General features: G+C 37.8%; 1 protein-coding gene across 2 annotated transcripts in view; it reads right to left on the bottom strand.

The window, feature by feature from the left end:
- HECTD2 (HECT domain E3 ubiquitin protein ligase 2) overlaps window positions 1-23,763 on the bottom strand; it is a 35,440-nt gene extending 11,677 nt beyond the window's left edge. Inside the window, exons 1-13 of one of the 2 annotated variants that reach the window (XM_079312874.1) lie at window positions 23,110-23,763; window positions 18,779-18,908; window positions 14,323-14,461; window positions 12,799-12,901; window positions 11,858-11,947; window positions 11,241-11,305; window positions 10,202-10,247; window positions 9,024-9,133; window positions 7,469-7,617; window positions 5,992-6,115; window positions 5,185-5,281; window positions 4,570-4,677; window positions 2,625-2,757 (exon numbers count right to left, since the gene is read on the bottom strand). In XM_079312874.1, coding sequence (XP_079169000.1) covers window positions 2,625-2,757; window positions 4,570-4,677; window positions 5,185-5,281; window positions 5,992-6,115; window positions 7,469-7,617; window positions 9,024-9,133; window positions 10,202-10,247; window positions 11,241-11,305; window positions 11,858-11,947; window positions 12,799-12,901; window positions 14,323-14,461; window positions 18,779-18,908; window positions 23,110-23,343 — 1,528 coding nt within the window. In that variant the 5' untranslated portion in view covers window positions 23,344-23,763. The remainder of the gene's footprint in view (window positions 1-2,624; window positions 2,758-4,569; window positions 4,678-5,184; window positions 5,282-5,991; window positions 6,116-7,468; window positions 7,618-9,023; window positions 9,134-10,201; window positions 10,248-11,240; window positions 11,306-11,857; window positions 11,948-12,798; window positions 12,902-14,322; window positions 14,462-18,778; window positions 18,909-23,109) is intronic. The other variant, XM_079312873.1, reaches the window with a different exon arrangement.
- Between the last annotated feature and the right edge of the window lie 1,082 nt (window positions 23,764-24,845).

Raw genomic sequence — 24,845 nt, 5'->3', positions numbered from 1 at the left:
GCACCAAGGGCAGTGCCAAGCCTGAAGCAGGCTCAAGCCCACCAACCCTGCTTGGTGCTGGTGCAACATGTTCTTCAGGGTCTCCAGCTGTGGATATTTTGCAATGTCCCTATGCAATCTGTTTCTGCATTGTGCTCCAGCACTGGTACTGCCATAAACATTAACTGTCTAAGCAAGCATTTTCTTACTGCAATGCAAGTTCACTTATTTCCTCCTTTCTAGGTCAATAGCAGATGACAATCCCTAAAAATGCTGGCATGAATTCCATGATACAAATATCATAAGCTTTACCTTCTTAGAATAGAAAACTGTAAATGGTTTGTGTTATACACATACACTACCAGCAAAGGGGTATGTTTCATATTTTCTGCCATAAAATTATACCAGAAAAGTTAAAAAAGCCCCAAACCACATGTACCCTAAAAAAGCTACTCATGGGTCTAAATGACAAGCCAGATCCTACTGAAATCATGAGTATAGATGAGTTTGACTGCTATTTGCGTCAGACACAGAACATTCTGTTTTAAAGAGTGACAGAAAGTAAAAACCTACATAATGAAAGCAGATAACAGCTCTAAAATACCTAGGAAGTATTGCTCAGAGAGGCAAGACACACTCCACACAAGCATACTCTATTGCAGAAGTAAATTGGATAAAATGTGATGGTCTTTTTGAATTTGTTGGGATTGAATTGGCCAAGTTTATTGTTGCCATGGTCTGTCCACACCAAAGTCCTGACTAGTTATAAGTATACCTCCTGTGCTCACTGAATCTCTGAAATCAAAGTTGGTGAAAAATAATATTTAAGTGAAAAAAAAAAAAAAACCAACCAAGTCCTTTTGACTTAAAAAATGAAGAGTGAAAATCCAACTTGTCTCAAGGACATCCAATTCTTATGATAAATTACAGGCAAAAAGCTGCCTTCACATTTCCTCCCTCCCCACTCTCCTAAACCATTTATCTTTTGAACTCCAGCTTAAAAAGTTGCTCATCACAAAAGGTTTAGACACTGCCATAAGCAACAGAACAGCTGCATGTAAGGCAGTGCAAGGTTCACATACTAAAAGATCACAAGGATGTTGGAACAAAATAGATTTTGAATCCCATGTGCTAATTGTCCACACCAAGATAAAGAGAACATTGCAAAACACACAGGCAGGCAGACAGCTGAGTTAATTCAGAGTTTTTAAATTGCAGGAATTAAACCTGAAGAATCAGTTAAAATGAAAAGGGTAATAACAGTGATATTTTCCCTTCCAAGCTTCTGACATGTTATTTGCATCTTAAGCAATTAAGACAGCAGAGGATACAGTCCCTTTCTGAGGGACAAGAATATTTCTGAACTCCTCCCACACTTTGCTGATAGTCGTAACAATGAAAGAATTTGCACTTTAAAGTAAGGAAGCCTGCCAGAGATAGTGAAAAAATAAATTACTCTGAATGTTTCCAAACTCATCAGTTACCAAGCTCTGCTGACAGCATTTTTACTAACAGAACTGTCAAACTTACAGAATGCTTTCTGCAGGATAAATTGTTTCCTATTAAGGTTGCTCTCACCAATGTCATATCTTCACACAGACCCCTTTTGACTAGAAAAAGGGCTACAGGCAAATAACAATCTCAACAGATATGACGACATACTTATGACTTAAAATTCTGTACTTTTAGAAGCACTCCTAGAAACATCAAAGGACCATGATTTTCAGGGATATGAACACTTACAGGCAAAGACAGGCAAGCTCAATGACTATCAGGTGTTATGCTTAAGTCCCTGGAAATCAATTTAAAAGTCATCCTGGCAACACTTTAACACACTAAACCATCAATAATGTATCCATGCCCAGAGGAAAGCTCATTAGAGTGAGAATAAAACTAATCCAGATCCATCTACCTCACTATAAAACAAGTGGATAGAACTGCTTGTTTATGACAGCTCATTCATGTCTTACAATCTCCCATTTGATCTTATATTCTTCCCCTTGGGCATGAAATGTCCTTATAAGCTCACAGGTTCTGGTAACAGCAGAGGCAGGCTTTTTCATTCAGGCTCACACCTGCCTATACTGTCTGAGATTACCCCACACCCCTGTAAGAATACTGGCCACACAGGTACCACAAACAGAACATATGAAGACAAAGATTCAAAGTAAACTAATCTCTACCTATCCTAGTCACAGAAATAGCACTAGAATGTGCAGGCACGCTCAGTGCAACTATCAGTGCCAAAAAAACCCCATTGATACAGGGGAGACCTGGCAGTTTGCCAGAACTGAGCACAGTAACAGCATCCAACTGCAGCTACTGACAAAATCCAGAAAAACTCCCTCCCTAAACCAGCAATATAAAGACAACTGAGAGCAGAAAGAGAATATGCAGCATAGGAAGAAGTAGGGAAGGATGGTAAATGATAAACCAATACATTTGGCCTTATCTCCACTTGAATATTTGCTGAACCATTGTGCTGGTTTAGGTTGAGATAATTTCCTTCAGAGCTAATAGCTAAGCTATTTGCAAGACTATGCTTTGGATTTGTGCTGAAAACAGTGTTTACAATGCAAAGACTTTTCCATTATTGCTGAACAGAACAAATTCTCAAATTGTATTTAAGAATTAAGAGGACTCACCATAATCTGGGTGAAAAATCTGTCGAATCAGAAGAAGAAACCATTCTTTTGTCAGGCCACCCATATCAAGACCAGCTTCTCCTACAAAAGTGACTTTTAACTTCTTTTTCAGATCTGCCTTCTTCCTTGCTAGCTATTGTGAAATAGGTAAGGCAGAAGAAAAAGGAGATTGAACATATTATCACTACCACTAGCCATAGAGAACACACCTCAGCCTCTACTCTACTGCTCTTGCTTTGCTTAAACCATTAATTTGCATAATTTTCTAATAGGTCAAAACTATATTAAAACAATGACTGAATTGCAGAAGTAAGGCAATTATGACTACTTGACACCCTCAACTAATTTGCACACGGTGTCACTCTCTGGGCTTGAAAAAAGTTATGTGTTGTACAAATAGTCTTAATAAGCAATTAGATACAATGAATTGCATTTGTCTGGAATATTTCAGACCTATATAATTTTTTACCTTTTAAATAAGATGTGCTACCAGGAGGAAATGACAAATTAAAAAAGTACTTAGACATAATTTGGAAATATTTAGAAATAAGGAAGTAAGCTAATATTTCAATATTTGGACACCATTCGGTTCTGTGTAAGATGCCTGCCAACAAGTATCAGCTGCTTCTTAGAATTATTTTTTAGGCAATTGTAATGAGCTCCTTTCATTGCTTTGTCCTAAGAGACAGCATTTCATGCAGGTACACAAAAAACCTGCAAAGAATTAGATTACAGCCTTTTACAATTAACAGTGATTTTTCAGACTGAGTCTCTATACAAGCCTTCTTTAAACCATTAATTACTGTCCAGCTCCAGAGAAAGTGTTTAAACCAGTCAAGAATATGCATGTGCTAAAATAATCTCCATTTTGTTACTTGCACAAGTAAATTCCTATTACATAAAAATTCCTATTACATAAAAATGTTATAATTATTGGTATTTGTGTTATGTGAAACAAGCCACTTATTAGTTGAAGTGATTTTTCTTTGCAAATTATTATTTGAAATTCCCTCTCCATCTGCCATCCCCCATAAATTTAAGAATATTAATATATACTATATTCTTACTCATCTCTGAGATAGGTAGAAGAAAACATTGAAAATAAATAGATGAATATTTTGACTATAAAAATTTTTTTAATTTGCTCTTGGTTATATTAGTGAGGTAAAAAAATGCCTGAGAGGAAGCAATATCACCAATCATATTTCTTCTGTCTTAGGAGAACAGGCCAAAAATAGACAGGTTTTAATAGCAGAAAATAAAGTTAAAACTTACATTTTATGACATGAGTAACCAGAATTTGTTTGATGTTGTTTTCACTACCTGGACAGTATCATCAGGCTGTTCTCAATGTTGAGAAAGAGAGGGAACTAAATTTCATTAAATGATGTTAATTAGCAAGGTTCAGAGGATACTGAAGAATTGGCTACTTAATAGACACATCTGTTTCATTTCTCAAAAAGGAAAAATTACACTGAAGAATGTGAGGAATTAGTTAAAAGAATTGAAGAAAAGAAAGCCCAAAATTATTATTATAAGATAGAGATGGAAAAAGAAAAATATTCCAAGAATTAGAACAAACAACCTCATTAGTGATTAGTCAGATACTATTCATGCTGCTGTCATGGACTCAAGTCCTGCAGAAACTGATAATTGTGCACAGGATTTTTAACACAAAAATTATAAAAACAAATAAAGACCATGTACAAGTATGTATGGGATTTGCTATGGAGCAGCATGAGCACAGGAAATTAATTTCAAGATGTCTAACCCAATCTGTTCTTCAGCACTGCAATTTTGACAGTAATTAAATTCTCTTTATTTAGTGCTATGTAGTTATATTCCCAATCTCTTAGTGCAAAAGATTTAAATATGACTTATCAAATTGAAATCTAACAATAGGTACTCTACAGCAACACACAATTTAATTACATTTTTTTATTACCTCATCAAGTGAATCACTAACAAGGTGTGTCCTCCTCACTTTCACATTTAGGAATAACATATTCATGTCAGGCTTCTGTCTCCGAGAGACTTTATCCACCAGGCTTTGCTATTTGAATGAAAAAGAAACATCACACATGCAGTATCTTCATGTAAAAAAAAAAGGTGTCACACTTGTTAACTGTAAAAGTTCTCAGTATGGTGTATTAAAGACCTTTCCCTAACATTGTAACTGCTTCAATATATTCTAGGAGATGGAGAGAAATTTCTTTACTACAGAATTCTCATGAGTTTTTCTTCCTTAATCATCATGTTAATTTAACAGGCTAACACATTATGCTGGTTTCTCAAAAGAGGAAAAAAGTAAGTCAAGTACTATAACTTTCTCTAAAACACTGCCATTCATAAAGATCCTGAAACTAGTACACAAAAAGAAAAAAAATACTGAGAGAACCCAGCATGGACATTTGTAGACTAGTCATAGTAAAATGATTTAAGTTCTTTTCCAGGGTAATCAGAAACTCTAGAAGTTGTAACAGGTCACATGTAATATCAGTCTAACAAATACTCATAAAATACCAATGGAAGTGACAAAGATTCATCTTGAGGGACTTACCCGTGCAATACTTATCATTTGTTGTTCTGAGTCCCTTTGAATAATCACTTTTTTTGCTGCTATAGAAATAATAAATGGGTATTGACAGAAAGAAAACCTAACAAGAGAAAAGAAGATTAAATATTTTCTATCTAGCATACTATTTTCAGTGAATTATTCAGTAACTAATCCCTCCACTGACAATAATTTCCAAATAGCTTCTGGTTTTTTCACTTTGTATATAGTGATATTTGACTCAATAGAACAAACTGTTATTTGCAAATACTGCTAGAAACTGGAATTAATAATACTTATCTTTTGGGTTTTTTGTGATTTGTTTAGTTGGTTTTTTTCTTCTCAAGTAAAATATCAGGTATCAGACAGAAGAGTAGCCTGAAATACCTGATTCAGTGGAGCAAATTATGGTGCCCAAGTTTACCCCAACTGCTGCTGAAGGCAAGGAAAATGTCTATGAATGTATTGGAGGCTAAAATTTGTCTATAATAAGACACAGTCTGAAGTCCATGTCAATAATTAATAAACTTACTTTATTATCATCATCCATATTTTACATATTTTCTCTAGGTTGCAAAGGTAGAATGAGATTTATTCCAGTCAATCTCACATCCATGCAGTAGCAAGTAAGTAGCAGCTGTAATGTTTTTTTCATTAAAATAATACAGTATTTAATGTGGACCTATGTACAAATAAATGGTATGCATACCATATAGACACTGTATTTCCTCTACATTTAATACAGACATACATAGCATAGATACAATGCATTGAAGTACTATTCAACAAGAAGCAACCAATTATTCTTCCTACCTGTGAGAATTCCCATAGCATTGCCAGTTATGATATTCTTCCATAAGATCAATATGATCAAGTGTAGAATTGTAGAAATCCGTATATGAAATTATAGGAGGGCTAATCAGACTATTTGCAGCATCTACAAAGAGAACACAAAAGCTTTTTAAAGTAATGCCTAGACCCAGCATATTTAATTTCTTGGCATCATGAGCACTAAAAACTTTAAGCCAAGCCTAAAATAACACAAACAATTAATAACTTAGCTAGAGAAATACAGCTACAACATAGCACTATATAACAACACATTAATTTCTGTAGAAAACAGAAAATCCCTACTTCATCCAATTTATGATAAGGGAACCTCAGTTTGACTCTGGTTTCTTTACTGACATACACCAAATTAAGGTTTCATGGACAAAGGGTGCTATGTTCTGCTGAAATTGATGGAAAAGCAGTTTGATAAATGAAAGTGTTTAAGAAATTCACATAATTTCAAGCAGCTGTGGCCAGAAACCCTACATTTTTTTCCAGTATACCATCTAGACCTGCACAAAAATTAAGTACTTGACCAAAGGAAGAAAGCCAATTCACATTTATCTCATTATATAATGGCATTCATAAAATATCAAACAGCTAATAAGTTTTCTTTCTTTACACTTCAGCACTATTAACACTTCATAATTTAATTTTGGTCAATCAGACAAAAAGTAGTGTCTTTTGATTAACTAAATAGCTCTTTTTCCAGAATTAAGGAACAAGCAACTCTTTAATAGATGCCTATAAACATATCTTGGGTTTAGACACAGGTCTGCTAATGTGCCTAACTCTGGACTGTGCAGAATACTTCTAAGTAAAAATTTTAAGTTGACAGGCAAAATACCTTAGTTCCAATTTTAATTTTCATTTGGTGGTTTTATCTTCTAAAAAGGAAAAAGTAAGTGCTCTAATCACCATTTGGCAGCAGTTGTGAAGGTTTACATTTGCAGTAGTCAAATCTGCTGTGCTCTATGTTGAACTGCACAGGGGTTTACCTTTTTTAAGCTGTAGTTTTGGATCTAAGAGGCACTTGCATTGCCTAACTTCCTTTAGATGCTAAATAGTTCTGTGAGGGTAGGTGAGTTATAGAAGAAATTCTGGCAGCTACAAGGTTAAGATAGTTTCTTTTATAAATCTGAGGGAAACCTTAACCATTGGTTACTTCTGTGGATTTCTGTTTGAATGATCTTTGTTGTTGCTGTTACAGGAAAACTCTGCATAGCAATTATTCTCTACAAGTAGGAAGACACCAACAGAAGTCTCTTGCTTATCACATTTCAGCATTTTATTGTAGTTTGTACTGTGCCACCATCATTATTAGTATCCCCCAGAAGAGGAGCAGTAAAAACCATCCTCTCCCAAGATGTGTGTGTTATATAAAACAAACCCCATACACACACACAAATATACATATAAAAACATATATTTGCCTACACAGTTCAAGAAAAATACCTACTAAATAAAGCCAGGACTTTTGTTGCTGATGGAATCCACCAGGTACATTTCACCATAGGTGGAAACTCTTCAGGTTTTGCAGGAAACAGCCGTAAAGAAATAAATTGCAGTAACCTGTCCACCACCTGCTTGAACCTCTTCTGTGAAATCCTAAAACAAACATGCTGCACTTACTCTCATGTGATCACTGTCTACACTAGAGTTGTTACCAAATTTCAATGTTTTTTTAAAAACCACCTTCATTACAATTTTTAAATCCAATTATAATTGTTTAAATTAATTTTTAATGCTTTTGTCCTATTTGTACATAAAAACAAAATTCCAAAATGAAAGCTGGAACAAGCATGCTTTTAAATATTGGCACAAGGCAATGTTCTTCAGTGCACCCCTAACTATGCTCCTTAACTCTGTAGAAAAATAATAAAAGAAAAGCAATAGAATCATTATCTGTTCTTGACTTACAGTAAACAAAACAAAAATCCTTATCTATTTCACTCCACACTCTGAATACTGAGGAATTCTGATTTGAGATACATAGTCCTTTAAATAAAAAGTGCTTCATATGCTTGTGCCATGTGTACATTTTAAATCACATGCTGCATCACTTCCATAATAGCACAACAATACACATATATGTGTAGGCATGTTAAAATAGCTTTTTCTAAACAGGAGCTTTCCTATTTTAATGGTTTCCATTTTTAATAACTGCTCTAAGACTAAAAACATTGATAGATGTATTGCATAGACAGAACTGCATTTACAAATTATAAATGCAGTTACAATGAAGCAGTATTTTACCACAATTTAAAGCAAATCTGGACATAGGGAGGGGGAGGGAAATTAAATTACCATCCTTGCAAAGAAGAAAATCCTTAATTAAGATTTCCTAGGAGATTTGGAAATTGCAAATATGGCCAAGCTTTGTTTTTACCTCAAACTGAACTTTTTGCTCAGTCAGTACATGGAAGGCAATCTGCACACCAATTCAGGAGTTGCTCTTTGGGCAGTTACCCCATATGACTTTTAGTGAGGTGCTATTACAGTTATTTCAATTAATTACAAATCCAATGCCCTAAGCACATTCTTTTACCACCTCTATCACACTAGGAAGTCAGGCCCCTAGTTCCTTTGTGGTTTCTGTACATTACAGCAACATTATAGTATCTTTTGCAAGTTATGCAAGATAAAACTTTATTTAAACACAGATCATAAAGATGTTTGTTTTAATAATACCATATAAACATATAACTAAAAATTACACACAAGTATTTATATTGCATGTGTTATCAAAAATAACTCTGATAAGTCATTTTGTGATTAAGGCTTTTTTGCATAAATATAAGAAGTTTTATACATTATATACATTTTGCATCTATAAATCAGTATCACTTAGTGGACTAAGTCCACATGTATTTGAAAGCCACAAAACCAATCTCTTTACTCAATTAAATTAACTTTTATATAATTTATAAAACAGTCAACATCAATGGAAATACAGTAACAATTGTTATCCTAGAAATGGAATTTGTAATGTGGGGTTTTGGTTTTCTTTTTACTTTTTAGACCAGTGCACTAGGAAATGATGGTCAGCTTCTGTTAAGGCTGCTATCTGTCTTAGCAAGTGAGCATAGATGACATAAGTAGAAGTGTTACTAAATTGAGGATTCTGAAAAAGATTAAAAAAAGTGTTAGGTTAATAAACTGCATAAAGGGAAAAAAGTCATTAGGATTTTTTCTCATGTTTGTTGTTGCCAGTACAATTACACAGGAAAGTAGCTCACAAAATAGCTGTGACAGTGGTAAAACTATGGGAAAAAACAACTCACAACTTCTAGCCAAACAAAAAATATACAACTGCTGTATTATAAAAGTATGATTTTTTTTTTTCCCCAAAAGAAAGCCCACAGGTAGCCCAAAGGCAGTACTCAATATTCTGGATTATTCTTTACATTGCAACACAAATTACACTGCTCTAAGTGATGTGCTTTTCATATCAGTAATACAAATTCTTATAGCCCCTGTCTATCCCTTATCAATCCAAACTAATTTTCCCTCTGTTCCAAGTGTTCACACATTCCCTCTTTTCAGCAGGAGATATTATTTTGAATTCACAGCTAGTGTAGGCCACCCCAGAGAAGAAAACTATTGTCTCAAGAAATTAAATTGCTATTTGATATTCTCAAATAACAGCAGAAATTGCTCCTTGTGTTCAGAGGTGTTAGGTACACTATAAAATATAAAGGGAAAATCTATAAATACAAGCCTACTATAGCAGCAAAGGTAAGAGGTGACCACCCACAGAAATCAGACATTGTAACCAGTCAGATAGACTGGATAAAATGTAACACTGGAGAAAGTTACAGCAATATCAGAAACTGCATATATTGAAACTTTCAGAGTTACAGAACCCTAATAAAGCAAATTGGGGAATAAGGACAACATAAGAACAAATAAGCAGATAAAATATTTATTCTTTCAACCCAGAAAATAAAAGGAAACAATTACTTGTGTACTAGTGCATTGTTTTAATCTATGCAACCTTTCCCATCTTCCATTAAGCTCCCATTCCCATCATGCATCACATTTTTTCCACATTTCAATATGTTCTTACAATAGGAAATTGCACGTGAAGTACCTCAGCTATATAAACTATCTTGTTTGCACAGTATACTGGTTTATAGATTAATAAGTTAAGCAGACACATACTTATATAAAAATATTGTATTTTTCTTACCTGTAAAAGTATACAATATGCTCTAAGATCATCTTTTGTTCGTGGCCTAAGAATAAATGAAATAATAAACAGAACCATATGGATCCATAATCTATAGACATTAAGAGTCATGAAATCATGAACGATTCCATTTTGCTTTGCTAATATCTATAGAATACCATATTTAAGAATCTTCACTGGTCTCAAAAACTGCAAAGGATATTTACAGACTCTGACAATTCTCCAAAGGCAGCAGGCTATTTATTATCTGTCTTTTTAAAACATGACACTAAAAAAAGGTCAGAATTGAAGAGTCAGAGGTGTTCCAAAGAGGGAATTTCGCATTATTGTCGATCTCAAGTGACACCATAAAATAGTTTATTTGCTCTTCTTTCATACTTCCTGCAACAATTCTCCATACACTTCTACCACTGCAGACACTGCACTTCTTTGTGTTTACCAAGGCTTTTATATAACCACAAATTCAGGCAGCAACATCACACAAAACAGTGTAAGTTGGAGAAAGACCTGGGTCACATGGGAGTTACAACAAGCCACTGTCTCTTGCTGCACCCTTTTGTGAATTACACCACACATTCTCATTTCTATTACTTCATACTAAAATTCTGACATCTCCAAAAATCTTCCTGCTTTTGGTCTATCCCCTGCTGTATCCTGCACTGCTCTTTCTGTGGTGCTGCCACACATGAACTGTGAAGCAAACTGTGGATCAGGGAAGTGTCCTATTTGCTGGTGGGGGTGGACAACGAGAATAAGTTTTAGATAAATTCCTTAATTAATCTCACAATTCAGATGTCCAAAGAAATGCCCTGGCAACGAGCAGCTGAGATTGGGTGATGGAATGCATGGCTGGGTATGGATCTGCCTCTCAGAGGTTCAATGACAGCTTACAGAGTTCAGGATGTATTTCAGCAGATTTGCCAAAAAGAAGTTCTTATCAAATGAGCTGCATCACATTTTCTTTCTTTGCCCAAAAGATAAAACCTATAGCAGATTTAAGTGCTGGCACAGCACTGGTGCAAACACTTATTATAATTACCCTGTCCATTCTTGCAGTAGACCATTAATTATTCCTTTTAGGACTGACTTCTGAACATCTTGAGGCTATGAAAAAAGGAGAGGAAAAATATCTGACATAATTATACATATTCAATACAAGACATTGTACAAATAAGCAAGTTTGCTTTGCCTGCATTTAAAGACAGCTAAGAAATCTTTTGTGTTATGATGCTGAGCTCCTAAATATCTTCCTCACAGACATACTAGCTGAGCATGGGGTTGTGCCAATGGTGCCTTTCAGCACTTAAACCCTGCAAATATAATTTCTAAACTACTCCTGTGCTTTGTATACTAGGCACAGGACCTATTTTATACTATCCCCATCCTCATATTTTCTTTATTTCCCACCATGCAGTCCCATCACAGCCATGTAGTATCTCTAAGATTTGCAGTCTTTAGGAACTATCACAATGTAAACTATGCTTTACTAGTAGGAAAATTTTCCTCCTCTTTTACTAGAGCAGCTGTCATGATTCTATGACGTTTCTCATGGGATCATTTAAAGTATGTTTTGAGAGATTCTTTAGAAATCATGCCTATCTGAGAAAAACTTTTGATATAAATGGTATAAAACATGAATCCTTTTTTCCTACTTACAGTATTTAATAAGGCATCATAGACAACATTCACAAATTTTGCATCGATTCCAGAATCCTCAATGGTATTAAATGGAGAATTGGTATCTTTCTGTAAGTTAGATAATACATGAAGCATTTTGAGTATTTTATAGCTATCTTTGAAAATGTAAGATTAATAGCAAGCATAGGAAAACATGTTCAGATATAAGTATTCTCCTAATCAAAACCTAAGAATATAAGTTTCCTTAATTAGTATGCTAAAGACAGAGCAAAACAATAGTAATCCTACACATATTCATATTGTCATTCTGTTTTAAAAATGTAAGAGGGTTTCAAATAATGAATTACATTGAACTTTCATTTTTGTTGTTGATCCATTATTAGACAAAGGCAAGAAAATTTCAAGCATTTATCATTTGTAAAATAATTAAAGGTCATGGGTTATTTTGTCCAGGCTCAGGCTCTACCACCCATATTAAATATTGTAAGCACATTTTGCTTTATAGTAAGCAGGAAATAATAATTTAGCATGAACTCAGAAACACAGATAGAACTGTTCCTTAGGAAAACCAAGTGTGCCATGATAACACACAAACAGCTTTAATAGAATCCATACCAAACTTTTTTTTAGGGATAGGGAATTTCTTTTTCCAAATTTGCCTGGGCCTCTGCATTAGCTTCGAGGTTTTAAAACTGGAATTTGTGTAGAAAGTACCTACACAGTCACAGTGTCACACAAACTATGAACTGGAATTTTAAAGCTCCACAAACTTGAAATATGATTACTTAAACTGGAATCAATAAATTAATGCAGTAACAGATTGTCTACAAAAGGCAGGTGAGATCATGCAAAATTATTTTAGTGGCCTTGAATACCTTTGCTTTAACAGGTATCTTTGGAAACATTTTGAAGATACAAAGTACTGTAATTACCAAACAGTATTAGGAATTATTTTCTACCTTAAATGCAGCATTTATCTCCAAGAAAGAATCAAAAGTTGTAGAATAAAAATTATGTACAGCTTTCCAATCTCCCGATGCCTTCGACTTTTCCATATCATCCCTAGAGAAAATATATTCAAATACTCGTAATGGTTTGACCTTTCCAGCCACTTAGACTTCAAAATGCATTGTAACTTGAAGCTCTTCTCACTAAGAACACTTAGAAGACAGACAAGTATAATATCTGTATCTTTCTAACATCTTCCTTGTCATTTAAAGATCATGGCATTATAAGAGAACAAAAGCATAGTTTGTGTTTGATACACCTGAGCAATGTCTTTTATTTAAAATGTTAATTCACAATGTCACAGTTCAGTGTGTTAGGACAAATAATTAGCAGAACAGAACAGAATTAAACTGCAGCTACACTGACATGATAAAGCTTCTCAGAGTAATTTAAGTATGAGGGGTCCTAAACCACTCAAATTCACTAGAATTTCTTCAAAATTTTATTTCTTTTAAATTTTTTCAAACAGAACTCAATCTTAGGCACATGACAAGGTGGCCACCAGTGACAAAGTGGCTTCACTAAGGGCAAATTGTGCCTGCCAAATCTGGTGGCCTTCTACAGTAGAGTTACAATGCTGATAGATGATGGAAGAATGATATTGTCTACCTGGACTTGTACAAGGCCTTCCCCTGGAAACTGCTTCCTCTCACTTTGCTGCAGGCTGTGCAAGAAATCCTCAGCATTGGGAAATCCTAACCAGGCTCAGCACAGGGAGCAGCCTCCAGATCCAGCTGAGGAGGACCTAGCCCTGCCTGGAGGATGGCAGCCGTGGGAGAGGGGAAATGGAGAGGTGTAGGGGCTCACAGCTGGGGACTCAAATGCACTAAGGACAGGGGCTAATGGCTTTAACCTGAAGCAGGGTTGATTTACATTAGATATAAGGAAGGAGTCTTTTACAAACACTGCCACAGGTTGTCTAGAGATGATAGTCAATAGATACAAAAAGCTGAATGTGAAAAAAAATTCAGTTCTTTGAATCACCTGAATACCAGTAAAGGATCACCTCTTTGCAAATTTTTCATTTTTCCTCTTTTTCTTTCCCACAAGATACACACTGAATAATCAAAAAGTGTTCCTTTTCCTCCCTGGAAGCACAACATTTCGAACGTGAGAGAGAGAAATAATTGCCAGTATAACCAAAACACCTAAGACTGTAAGAGATTTGCCAGCCTACAATAAGCCATAATAATTCTTTGCCAAAACTAGATGTTCACTGCCTATCTAATTTTGAAGTATATGTTTTGCCATTTTCTGTGCGGAACAACATCTCAAGCTAGAAAAAATATTTTGATAGTTTTCACAGTAACAGAGTTATCAATCCCACCATATAACTAGATTACCTCCTTGCCAGTCTTACTGAAACTCTTTCCTCATTTGAGATTAACAAAATCAAATGTATGAATCAGGTCAAAACGAAAAGAATTCCAAAGAAAGGAAGAAAACACACTTCTAGGAACACCAGCATAACTTACTGAAAATCTTTCACAGTTTTGGTTCGAGTTGGGAGGGAAGGCTCAGGAGGAAATGGTGCTGTCAGCTCTTGGGGTATAGTATCTGCAGACACACGCTGCTTCTGCCGCACGTCCAGGCAAAGAGGTGGCAGCTCTCTCCCTTCTGAAAAGGTAAAGAAGAGCAAATACAATGCATCTAACACAAACAAACTGGTACTAGGGCAAAAGGAAACTCCGAGTGTTTAATTCTAATTCTTTGAAAAAGAATTTGACTTATCACATGCGCATGCAGACATGATGGAAAATTTGGATAACTAATAAAAATAGCAGTGTTGCCCATTATTGTATTTCCAATATAGATTGTAAATATTTAATATTCAAACTTCAACACTGGTGCTCCTTACTGCTAATCAAAATCTCACAATCATACCAAAGTCTGACTATAGTACAAGGACAACACTTCAGTCCATTTTTCTACACTGTGATACAGAATTTAAGCTAGAGATAACTGTGAATCACCTACAGCTTCCATGAACAATCTCTCCAAAAACCTAAATGGGAGAAGTAATTTCTTTTGCCTTACAGAGAATTAGTGGTGAAACAGAAGCATCTTTGATCACTTCTCAATAAATCAGGCTGCCTATTCTAGTACTACTGGCAGTGCTGTGCAAAGGTCTTTCTATTCTACTCTTTCCTTTTAATTTGATCTGAGAATATTTGATCAGATTAGTGTGGCAAAACTTGGCAACAGTGTGAGAAGAGAGATGAAGCTGCCCCTGTGTCTGACACAGCTCCAAAACACACCCAGCACAGGCCAAAGTGGAGCCCAGCAGTGACACTGGTAGCACCCCAGTGGCAATATATTTAGGAAAGGGTAAAAAAAGCTGCATAGTAGCTGAGAGAGGGGGAGGGATTTAAAAAAAAAAAGGAAGAAAGAAAGAGAAAGCAACTACCCTACAGACACCCATGTGAGTGAAAAAGAAGGAGGAGGTAGTCCAGAGTGTGGGGCAGAGATTCCTCTGCAGCCAGTGGAGAGCCCATGCTTGATCAGGCTGCTGGCAGAATTGCAGAGAAGTTGAGAACAAGGGAAGTTGTGGTAAGCAGGGAAGGGGAAGGTGTTCTGAGTTTTGCTTCTGTTTTGTTTAACTGGCAATAAATTAACATTCTTGTACTCTCAGTCTTTATGTCAGCCCATAAGCTTTTTCTTCTTTTTTTCTCCCCATGTCCTGTTGAGGAGGGGAAGCCACAGAGCAGCTTGGTGGGTGTCTGGCAGTCAACCAAGGTAAACCCACCCAAAACATGAAAAAAGATTTCCACTTCATTTTGACAGTGTCTTCCCAAACATTCTCAAACAGTCTTACTGTCTGATTTATGCTGCTCATTTTTAAAAGCATTTACAAGAATTGTGACATATGTTTGGGATAAAATACACTACATAAAATAGAAGTGCCCTCAAAAGCCATACATATTTAATGAAAATCCTCTATTAATTGTCTAAGACCCTGCTAAGGCCTTTTGAAGATTTGGGTTTTTTAATTAACTAAACATCAAAATAGTATCACTATACTGCTGCCTACTCCACTTATCACAGCAGGGAAACAGATGCTAAGAATGTCCCATGAATCCAAGAGCAGAGTTTTTTTTCACTCATGCTCATGACAGAGACACTGTCACTGTGACTTAACTCAGCCACCATTCATGAGATAACAGACCAGAACTGTCCTCAGTACCCTGATGACAGCACTGATTTCTGATATGGAACCTTGCCCATTCTCACAGCTGGAATTTTAACTATTTTAAGAGTAGTAATAGAAAAAAACAAAGCAGACACACAGATAATAAATTAATCCAAGCCAAGGTGCCAACCAATCCAATTATGTAAATGTTCTGCTATTGAACACCATTCTCTGAAAGCAGGATGGACTGATTTTAAAGAATTAAAGAAAGAATTTATCTTATTTTTATACTCTGAGAATAACAAGCTTTTTGATTTAAATCTCATTCTATCCTCTCAATTTTAAATGGATTAAACATTGAGCTATAACCAGCTGAACACACTGAAATGAGGAAAATATTCTTTCTACATCAGTAGAAGAGACATCTGCTGGCAGATGCTGCATCTCAATTCAATAAATTGAGGCTGCAGGTGCTGAGCTGGTAACTTGCACCCTGTCAGCAAAGCAATGTTCTTTGAAATATATGCAGTTTAATTTACACATACTAAAATTGATTTTTAATAGTATCTTTAACACATATGGTCAACTTCAGTATGTTTTGTCATCATTCAAGTTTATTTGTACACAGATTTATTTGATCTTCTGCCAGTAAAGAATGCTAATTAAGATCTGTCACTTGACTTTCATTGAGTAGAAATGGGAAACTTCATTTATTGAGTTGATAAACAGCAATAACACAAAATTACAAGACAAGAAAAACCAGTAATTTCTGGCTTCTTGCCCAGTTACATCAAGTAAAAAGATTCAGCAAAGCGTTGACTGCTTAAGGAATGATCAAAAACTTTGGTGAGGAAATCTCACTGATACAAAGCAGAATTGAGTAGTCCAGGGAAGTTCAGGGTAAATAAATATTGTAACTATTTTTGCTGTGAACAACACACCTGCTGGCTGATGAAGATTTTCAAAGAAGATAAAGCAAACAAAATTCACTTACTGTATTTGTAACATTAGAAAAGAACTAAAACAATCTATTCAGAATATAAATTTCACACCAGATCATTGTTACATTAGAAAACTAGTTATATGTGGCACCTATATAGCACCCAAACATCTCCCTACTTTTCATGCTGTATCTACCAGCATTAGCTTTTCCACACCTTTGTTTTCAATGAAATTAATGTTCTTTGAACCTAAGTGTGAAGTATTACTAGCATGTGCCTATATATGTACACATATAAATACAGCTACACATGTTCAGAGATAGCATATGTATGGACGAAGTGCAAAAAAGCCCAAATACCAAAACACCAATCAAGCACTATTCTTTAATGCCAGATTAGCAAAAGCAGCATTTTTAACTGATAAATTTGCTTAAATTTCTCCACAGAAATACTGCCTCAAAATATTTTGAATTCATCTTTAACTGCTCCTAAAAATATTCTGATTTTCTATAGGCAGGTTACTCTGATCCTGAAACTACCACAGCATCTGCTCAATTTTACACACTGAGCTCTATTTCAAGAACATATCCTTATTCATAATAAATATTGCCACACGTTAGTGTGGTGAAAATTATCAACTAAGTACTTCTGAGACATTAATTACAACTGGGATAGCACTGTCTGCAGCAAATTGAGGGCACTTCAAGAGAGTGGTGTTTAGAGTTTGTCATTCTTGCTAGGTACCAAAAAAAAAGGAGTGGGGAGAGGTCAGTAGAGAAGCAGATTTTTGGTATGTGGGAGAATTTTTACTGGCCATCTCCACCCACTGAGGTTTCCTTTGTGGTACAAAGCAATTTGATCTAAGCAAAAAAATCGTGTTTGAGGTATCATTCAAACCTTTTGTGTTTCAGTGATTGTCCTTGTATTTGGAAGTAGAAAGCTCCTCTTTACCCTGTAACAAAAACTGCTTAAAAAAAAAAAAAAAAAGTCTTTCACTGACTTTTAGTTTTGCAGTATAGCCAACAAGACTAATAAAAGACTATTTTAGTAAGAATCTAATGCTGCAAGTTATACACCACCTTTCCTGCACAACTTTGACAATACCTGTCAACAGTTTCATTTCAAAGTCACACTGCTGAGATCTCTCAGTTCAGCTTCCTTTTTGCCTCAAATTCACTGACTAATGCAAAGACTTAGTGAACCACAGCAAAATAGGTCGGACCACAGGTCTGACCACAACACCATCTCATCTAAATTTCATTATTCTAGCCTACCATACTGAATAGAGCTACACTTTCTATCTTTTAACCAAGTATTGTTACCACATCATAGTGCAACAACCTTCCTTCTCACTTATAAAGCTCTTCAGAACTTACCAGTTGTTGCCCGTGCATTTTATTTTTTGCTATTACTGGCCTTCATCTACACTGAAAAACAGCATCTCTCAGCAACTCTCTCCCTTAAAAGCATTATTCTTGCCACATTCCCACCATCCTTCAGATGTCAATAAAACAATTTTCTCCAAAGTTCTGACGATTTCTAGAGACACTGCCTGGTTGAAGCTAGACAAAGAATATCTACAGATAGACTGCCAAATCAGTACCTTTCTTTAAAACTTCAGGTGCTTATTTCATCCTCCAGGTCTATTTGTTTTTTCTTATCCAACTTGCCTCTATGACACAACCTCTAATGAGGATGGGCTATCATATATATCCCTGCCTGTACAATGTACAACACAGTATAATTTAATGAAATCTAGATTTCTAGATTTTCTGGCACTACCACAATATAAATACTGGCAGAAAACTGAGCACCTTCTAAACTTGGTAACTAAGTAACACAGGTCTTTTTTTCTCTTACCGTTTTTGATGTTGGGTATAACAAGTTGTGTAGGCGAATTTCTGTTTCCGATGCCTTCTTTCTTTTGGTTGATAGTAGTGATGAAATTGCTGAAAGTGGAAAACTGACTTTTGGCTCCTTCCTCCAACCCCTGTAATTAAGATGACAGTAGGCTCTAAAGGGCTAATATATTACTGCTAGAGTAATCTTCCTAGTGAAGCATTACACAGAATTCTTAAATACCTTTTAACCTGAAATCAGACTGGTAATAACTGAATAAGACATAAAGAATGATTCTGCAAGTTTCCTCATAAATAAAGATTCTGCATGTACCTCAGGAGAGATACCATAAAATTCCTTTCCATTACATTAAAAAACTCAATTATTAAGCTGCAGGATATGAAGAAATCCTTGGATAACTGCAAGGAAAACACAATACAATTAGGATGATGTTGATGATATTCTAACTTTCTGCATCCTAGTCTCGACTTTTATACTTCTCACTACATCCAGTTTAGTTTAAACAGAAGAAAGTATCACATACTCCTTTCTCCAAATAACCCTAACATATTCAAGTAGTTTAGACAAATTTCCCAAGACATGAAATGTAAGGCCAAAAAACTTAACCTGCTAAAAAAATTTCAATACTGACCACCTGAATAAAACTCCCTAATGATTCAAAATGGTCAGCATCTGCTGCCACTGAAGAAAGGCTGACCAACAAATATTGGTTAACAAAATGCTAAAATACTCCTTGCTTGAACACCTGTACATGCTGTCACCAAGGAGCCTGCACAAGTCTCTGCTAGGAAGTGCTGAGCACTAATGTGTTTTAACAGCAAACAGAAGTGAAATCACACATCAGACTTCCAAAGGATTGTGCCAGTTAATCAGCACTGGGTGCTATTAGATACAGTTACTTACTACAGAACTTGTAAAGCAAAGATGGGGTTAAGAGGCTTGCCCAAGAAGTCTCAACGAATATTTTAATTTTCATCTCAGTTCCAAGTCATAAATTGATATCAGGAGAAGGTAAATCAATTAAAAAATATATACACACACTTCCTGCACGCCATGATTTTCAACCTCACAGTAACCTAGACTCATTTTCCTGATATCTGGCATCTGTGCTCTCAGTTAGAAAAATGTTTCCACACAAATCAAAACTTTAATTCTGCAAATGAGAATACATGTTCTAGAATAATTAATCTAATATCCTATCAATTTTTTTTAACATGTACATCTCCCTTTCCCCTTAACAGAAATACATTGGACTAAGACATGCAGCCAGAGTATATAAAAGCTAAAACCCATCATCATCTTAGAACGTCATTTGTTCTAAGAAAAGCACTTGACTTCCACCACAACATCCTGAAAAACCACCAGAAGGGTAATAACACAGCCCATAAATCTACCACACCACAGTGTACACAAGCTGGTACATTGCCAGGAATTTTAAATAACTGTGGCACATGCTACTATTTTTCTGTGGTTTGTAACTCACAAAATTGTAAATGCGAACAATCATCAGGACTTCTGGCTCTAAAAAATTACAAATTTCAATTTCTAAAACTGGTATTTTTACCAAATTTCAATTTCTAGTTCCAAATTCTTTCTAACAAACATTGCAAAATAAAATGTAATTACCAGTGTGATTTTCAGATTAACATTTCCTTTTAGTATATAACCTTTGAAATATCATTAAGATGATTCTTAAAAGTCACCTGGCACCTGATCTGAGAAAAACAGACCCTGGACAAACATTAATGACTGAAAAATAATGTTTAAACAAATCCAGATCTGAGCTTAATCTGCTCTGTCACAAAATGTGTGCTCCAGGCAGAAAAGCTCTGAAGCACAGACTAGTCTAATTATGATTAATAGGGAATAGATTGCAGAGATAATTGAAAAAAGGAGTTTTTTCTTAAATAAATTATTGTGACAGCCTTTTTTGACTGACTTAGCTTTCTAGGTTTTACTCCAGTCATGTCACTGAAATACTATAGGTGGACAGTTTTTAAAAAGCTTTCTCCTTACTGCCACCTCCCTCAGCAGTGATCACAAAGAACAAAAACTGCATGCCCTAACTCCATCATCCTGTTTCAAGAGCAGTTCCAACAATATTAAACAAACATATGGATAAGGCTTTATTGGGAGACCCATTGTCATTAATGAGAAGCTCTGACAACCCCTGAGGGAATAATCTAGGACAAGTGCCCAGCACCATGTCATACTTTAAAATTTTGTAGAAGGTCACTGAGCTTTTAGAGCCTAAGATTCTACAAGCACATGGCCATCAGAAAACTGAACATCCACCAAAAGGAATGAATATGCTTAGAGGGAGTAAGGGGATCAAAGTAATCTTTAATCTTGTTTTAAGATCATATTAATAAGCCACAACTCTGTTGGCTTCTTAGTGGAAGTTTTCCAAAACATGAAGGCCTCCATAAGACTGGAGAAGTCCTAGCATTATACTTTATAAAACTGTATTTTTCATTATTGAAGTTAAATGAAATGGTGAAAACAAGACAAAATGTTCCCAAAGAGCACATATAGACTGCTTTCTCAGAAGAGACAAAAGATCATCTAGAGGAGTTTCTTGAAAATCCTGCATTAGCCCTAACATTGCTTACTCAAGACCCTTATGGATATGGCAAGCAAAGACTAGTGAGGATGAAAAGATTTCTTTCCGTGTGCAAGAACACATGGAGGAGACTCAGATTTCCAGAAGGCATGTGACAGTGCAACAGGCTGCACAAAAAGCAGGATTTTCCCTTTCACTCATAGCTTGAAAGCTGTGATTTTGGACTGTTTTTCCTTTACAGAAGTATCTAGTTGTTCTTATTTATTAGGAAGCAAATGATTTAGCTTTCCACAAGTTTCCTTCCAGAATGCTGACACCCAAACGATCACCCCTTTGGTGATAATCTATGACATCTCTCCACAAAACTCTCTCTCTCCCCCATAACATACTACTGAAGCCCAAGTAAGGCTCCAGGTAAATTCAAACCCCGCCCTGCACTTGACTCACAGCCACACCCAGCCAGCTCTGAGCTCCTCTGCAGCAGGTCCCGCGAAACTGCTCCAGCCTGCGGGCAACACTTCAGAGATAAGGGACGGATGTCCAGCTACAAAGAAATTCTCCTGATTCTGTAAGGCAGCTGCAATTCTACATGGCCATTCAGGGGCACATATTTTTCATTAGCTGAGCTAAGCCTGACAAATTTTAGGCCAGCATTTGTATCTTTATTCTAAGGGACTGAAAATTGCCATTCAAAGTCTCAGGTGGAGATATTCAAAGGTAAAAATAACTCCTGGGCACTCGTCCATTACAGACTTCTCCCACCAAATCGGTATTTGAATCACAAGAATAAACATATTCTTACACATTCTGACAGATTTACAAAGCTGAAAGTCTTTCAGCAGATTGGAACGTTTAGGCAAAACACAAAATTGGCAGAATTGCTCTAAGGAGTTTGCATACAATTACTTAGTTTAACATCACAATTATTTCCTGACAGTTATAAATATTATATGTGCAATTCTTTTAAATTCAAATTATGAATTTAAATAAATTATAATTTAGATTAGAATTTCTCATAAGTCAGATGCTTATCAGAACCGCTGAACTAAAATCTCCTAAGTGTATTACTACAACATTAGTAACATTTTTTGTTAAGTTCTTGGACTGAAGTAACTTACCACAAGTTCTAATGTTAAGTTGTGTAAGATATTCAACTCGTGACAGAAAAATTTTATTTTCTGTAATATTGTATGGTCAGCAGAAAGAAAAGCACAACTCTGGTATAATTAAAAACCTGAGAAAACGTTTCTGAAAGGAATCTATAAGAAAATACCCTATCCCCACTTTTTTTCCCTGCATTAATTCATTCGTCATTTCATCAAAACGTTCTGTCATCTTTGCTTCAACACAAAAAACTGGAAAATATTTTTAAAGAAAAAGTTAAAAATACAGAAGTATTTCCCAGCTGCCTCTCTTGCCATTAAGCGTATTAGAGCTGAAACCCTCCACCCCCGAGAACCCTTAATGAACATTCACAATGCTGCAAACCTTCAGTCATGACTAACCCGACAGAACAGACCGTTGTAAAATGTTAACTATAAGCGGATGGAGAATTTATAGCTTCATTATGTCATTGCTTACAGATGCACTTGTTATTTTTAAGAAACTTGAATGAAAGCCTCTCAACGGAAAGGAACATGAAAGAAAATGAAGACGCTGCTTCCCCCCTTCCCTTTCTCCTCCCAAACAAAGCGGCAAACGCAGCAAACGAGCGCGGAGTGGCACAGGCGGGCCGGCGGGCGGCCGCCCGGCCGCTGACGGGACCTACCCCGGCAGCCGCGGTGGACGCCGACGGGATGGGCGGCAATATCTCTCCCTCCTTTTCCTTTTCTTTTTGCGTTTCCTTTTCTTTCTCCCCTTCTTCCTCTTCTTCCTCCTCCTCGCCGCCCTCCTCGGCTGCCGGGACGGCGGCGCTGCCCTGGCTCAGCTCGGCGCCCGGCGGATGCCCCTCGCCGGGGCCGGGGGGCAGCTCGGCGGCAGCCGCCGGGCTCTGCAGCGACATGCTCCCGCTCCGGGGCGCGTCTCGGCCGGCGGCAGCCTCTCGGTGCCGTGGGCACCCGCGACCCGCGCCCGCCTCCTCTCCTCCCTCCGAGGAGCCCCCGCGGGCACCCTCAGCTCCGCCGCTCCGCTCCGCTCGGCCGCCGCGGCACTGCAGCAGCCGTGCTGCTCCCGGGCGCCCAGACACCCCCGCACGGCGGGGCGGAGCGCAGCGCAGCGCAGCCCGGCCGCCCCCGCCGCGGCCCCGGCGAGCAGGGGGAGCGCGGGACGCGGCGCAGCGGAGGCGCCGGCGGAGCCGCTGCCCGGGAGCGCCCTCGCCGCCGCGCCGCCTACAGAGCGCGGGCGGCAGGAGGGGCCGCCGCCGCCATGCTGCTCAGCGGCGGCCCGAGGAAACGCGCCTGGCGGCCGGGGGGGAGCGGAGGACACGGCGGCGGAAACTCCGCGGCGCAGGAACGGCGCGGGGCTGCGGCTGGCCCGCGCAGCCGCCCTGGCAAGGGGTGCCGGGCAGGGTGTGGGGCAGCGACGGGACTCGGGAGTGGCGACGAGGAAATGGACGAGCAATAAACAAATATCAACATAAATGTATATATAAAAATATATATAAATATACAGCTGGGTGAAGGGATACCGCTAGGCACGGCCGCGCCTCCGTCACGGCGGGTGGTGCCGGGTGCTGCTGCGCTGGCACAGGCCGTGCTGGCAGTGGCACCTGTGACACCGCTCTAGGGCTGTGCTGGCAGTGGCACCTGTGACACCGCTCTGGGTCCGTGCTGGCAGTGGCACCTGTGACACCTCTCTAGGGCCGTGCTGGCAGTGGCACCTGTGACACCGCTCTAGGGCCGGGCTGGCAGTGGCACCTGTGACACCGCTCTGGGCCCGTGCTGGCAGTGGCACCTGTGACACCTCTCTAGGGCCGTGCTGGCAGTGGCACCTGTGACACCGCTCTAGGGCCGGGCTGACAGTGGCACCTGTGACACCGCTCTAGGGCTGTGCTGGCAGTGGCACCTGTGACACCGCTCTAGGGCTGTGCTGGCAGTGGCACCTGTGACACCGCTCTAGGGCTGTGCTGGCAGTGGCACCTTTTACACAGTGTTGTCACCTCACAGCTCCTCATGGTTTCAGGTAAAAGAAAATTTTCTTTTTTCCAAAAAGAAAATACAGAAATCATCGAATCACTGAAGTTGAAAAAGCCCTTTGATATGATAATCTCAATCTTCAGCCAAATAACACCGTGCCCACTATACCTTGTCATGGAATTGAACCTCATTGTGAAGGAGTGTGCGGTTCCATGAGGAATGAGTGTGTGATGGATGTGTGAGCGTGGTCCTGTCTCTGATGGCAAAGGCCGAGTGGTGCCAGGGCTGTGCCGTGGTGGATCCTGCCCCTCCACTTGGGCAGGTCTCAGGGAGCCTGAGGCAGTGCCCACTGTCAGAGCCTAGTGCAGCTCCCCGGCTGCGCTGGAGCTTTGCTGATAGTGTGTGAAGAAATACCATCTTCAGAAGAGGT

Source organism: Erithacus rubecula (assembly GCF_903797595.1).
Source record: "Erithacus rubecula genome assembly, chromosome: 9".
Lineage (NCBI taxonomy): Eukaryota > Metazoa > Chordata > Aves > Passeriformes > Muscicapidae > Erithacus > Erithacus rubecula.
The sequence above is the reverse complement of the archived record's forward strand: the minus strand, read 5'-3'. Positions and strand labels throughout refer to the sequence as shown.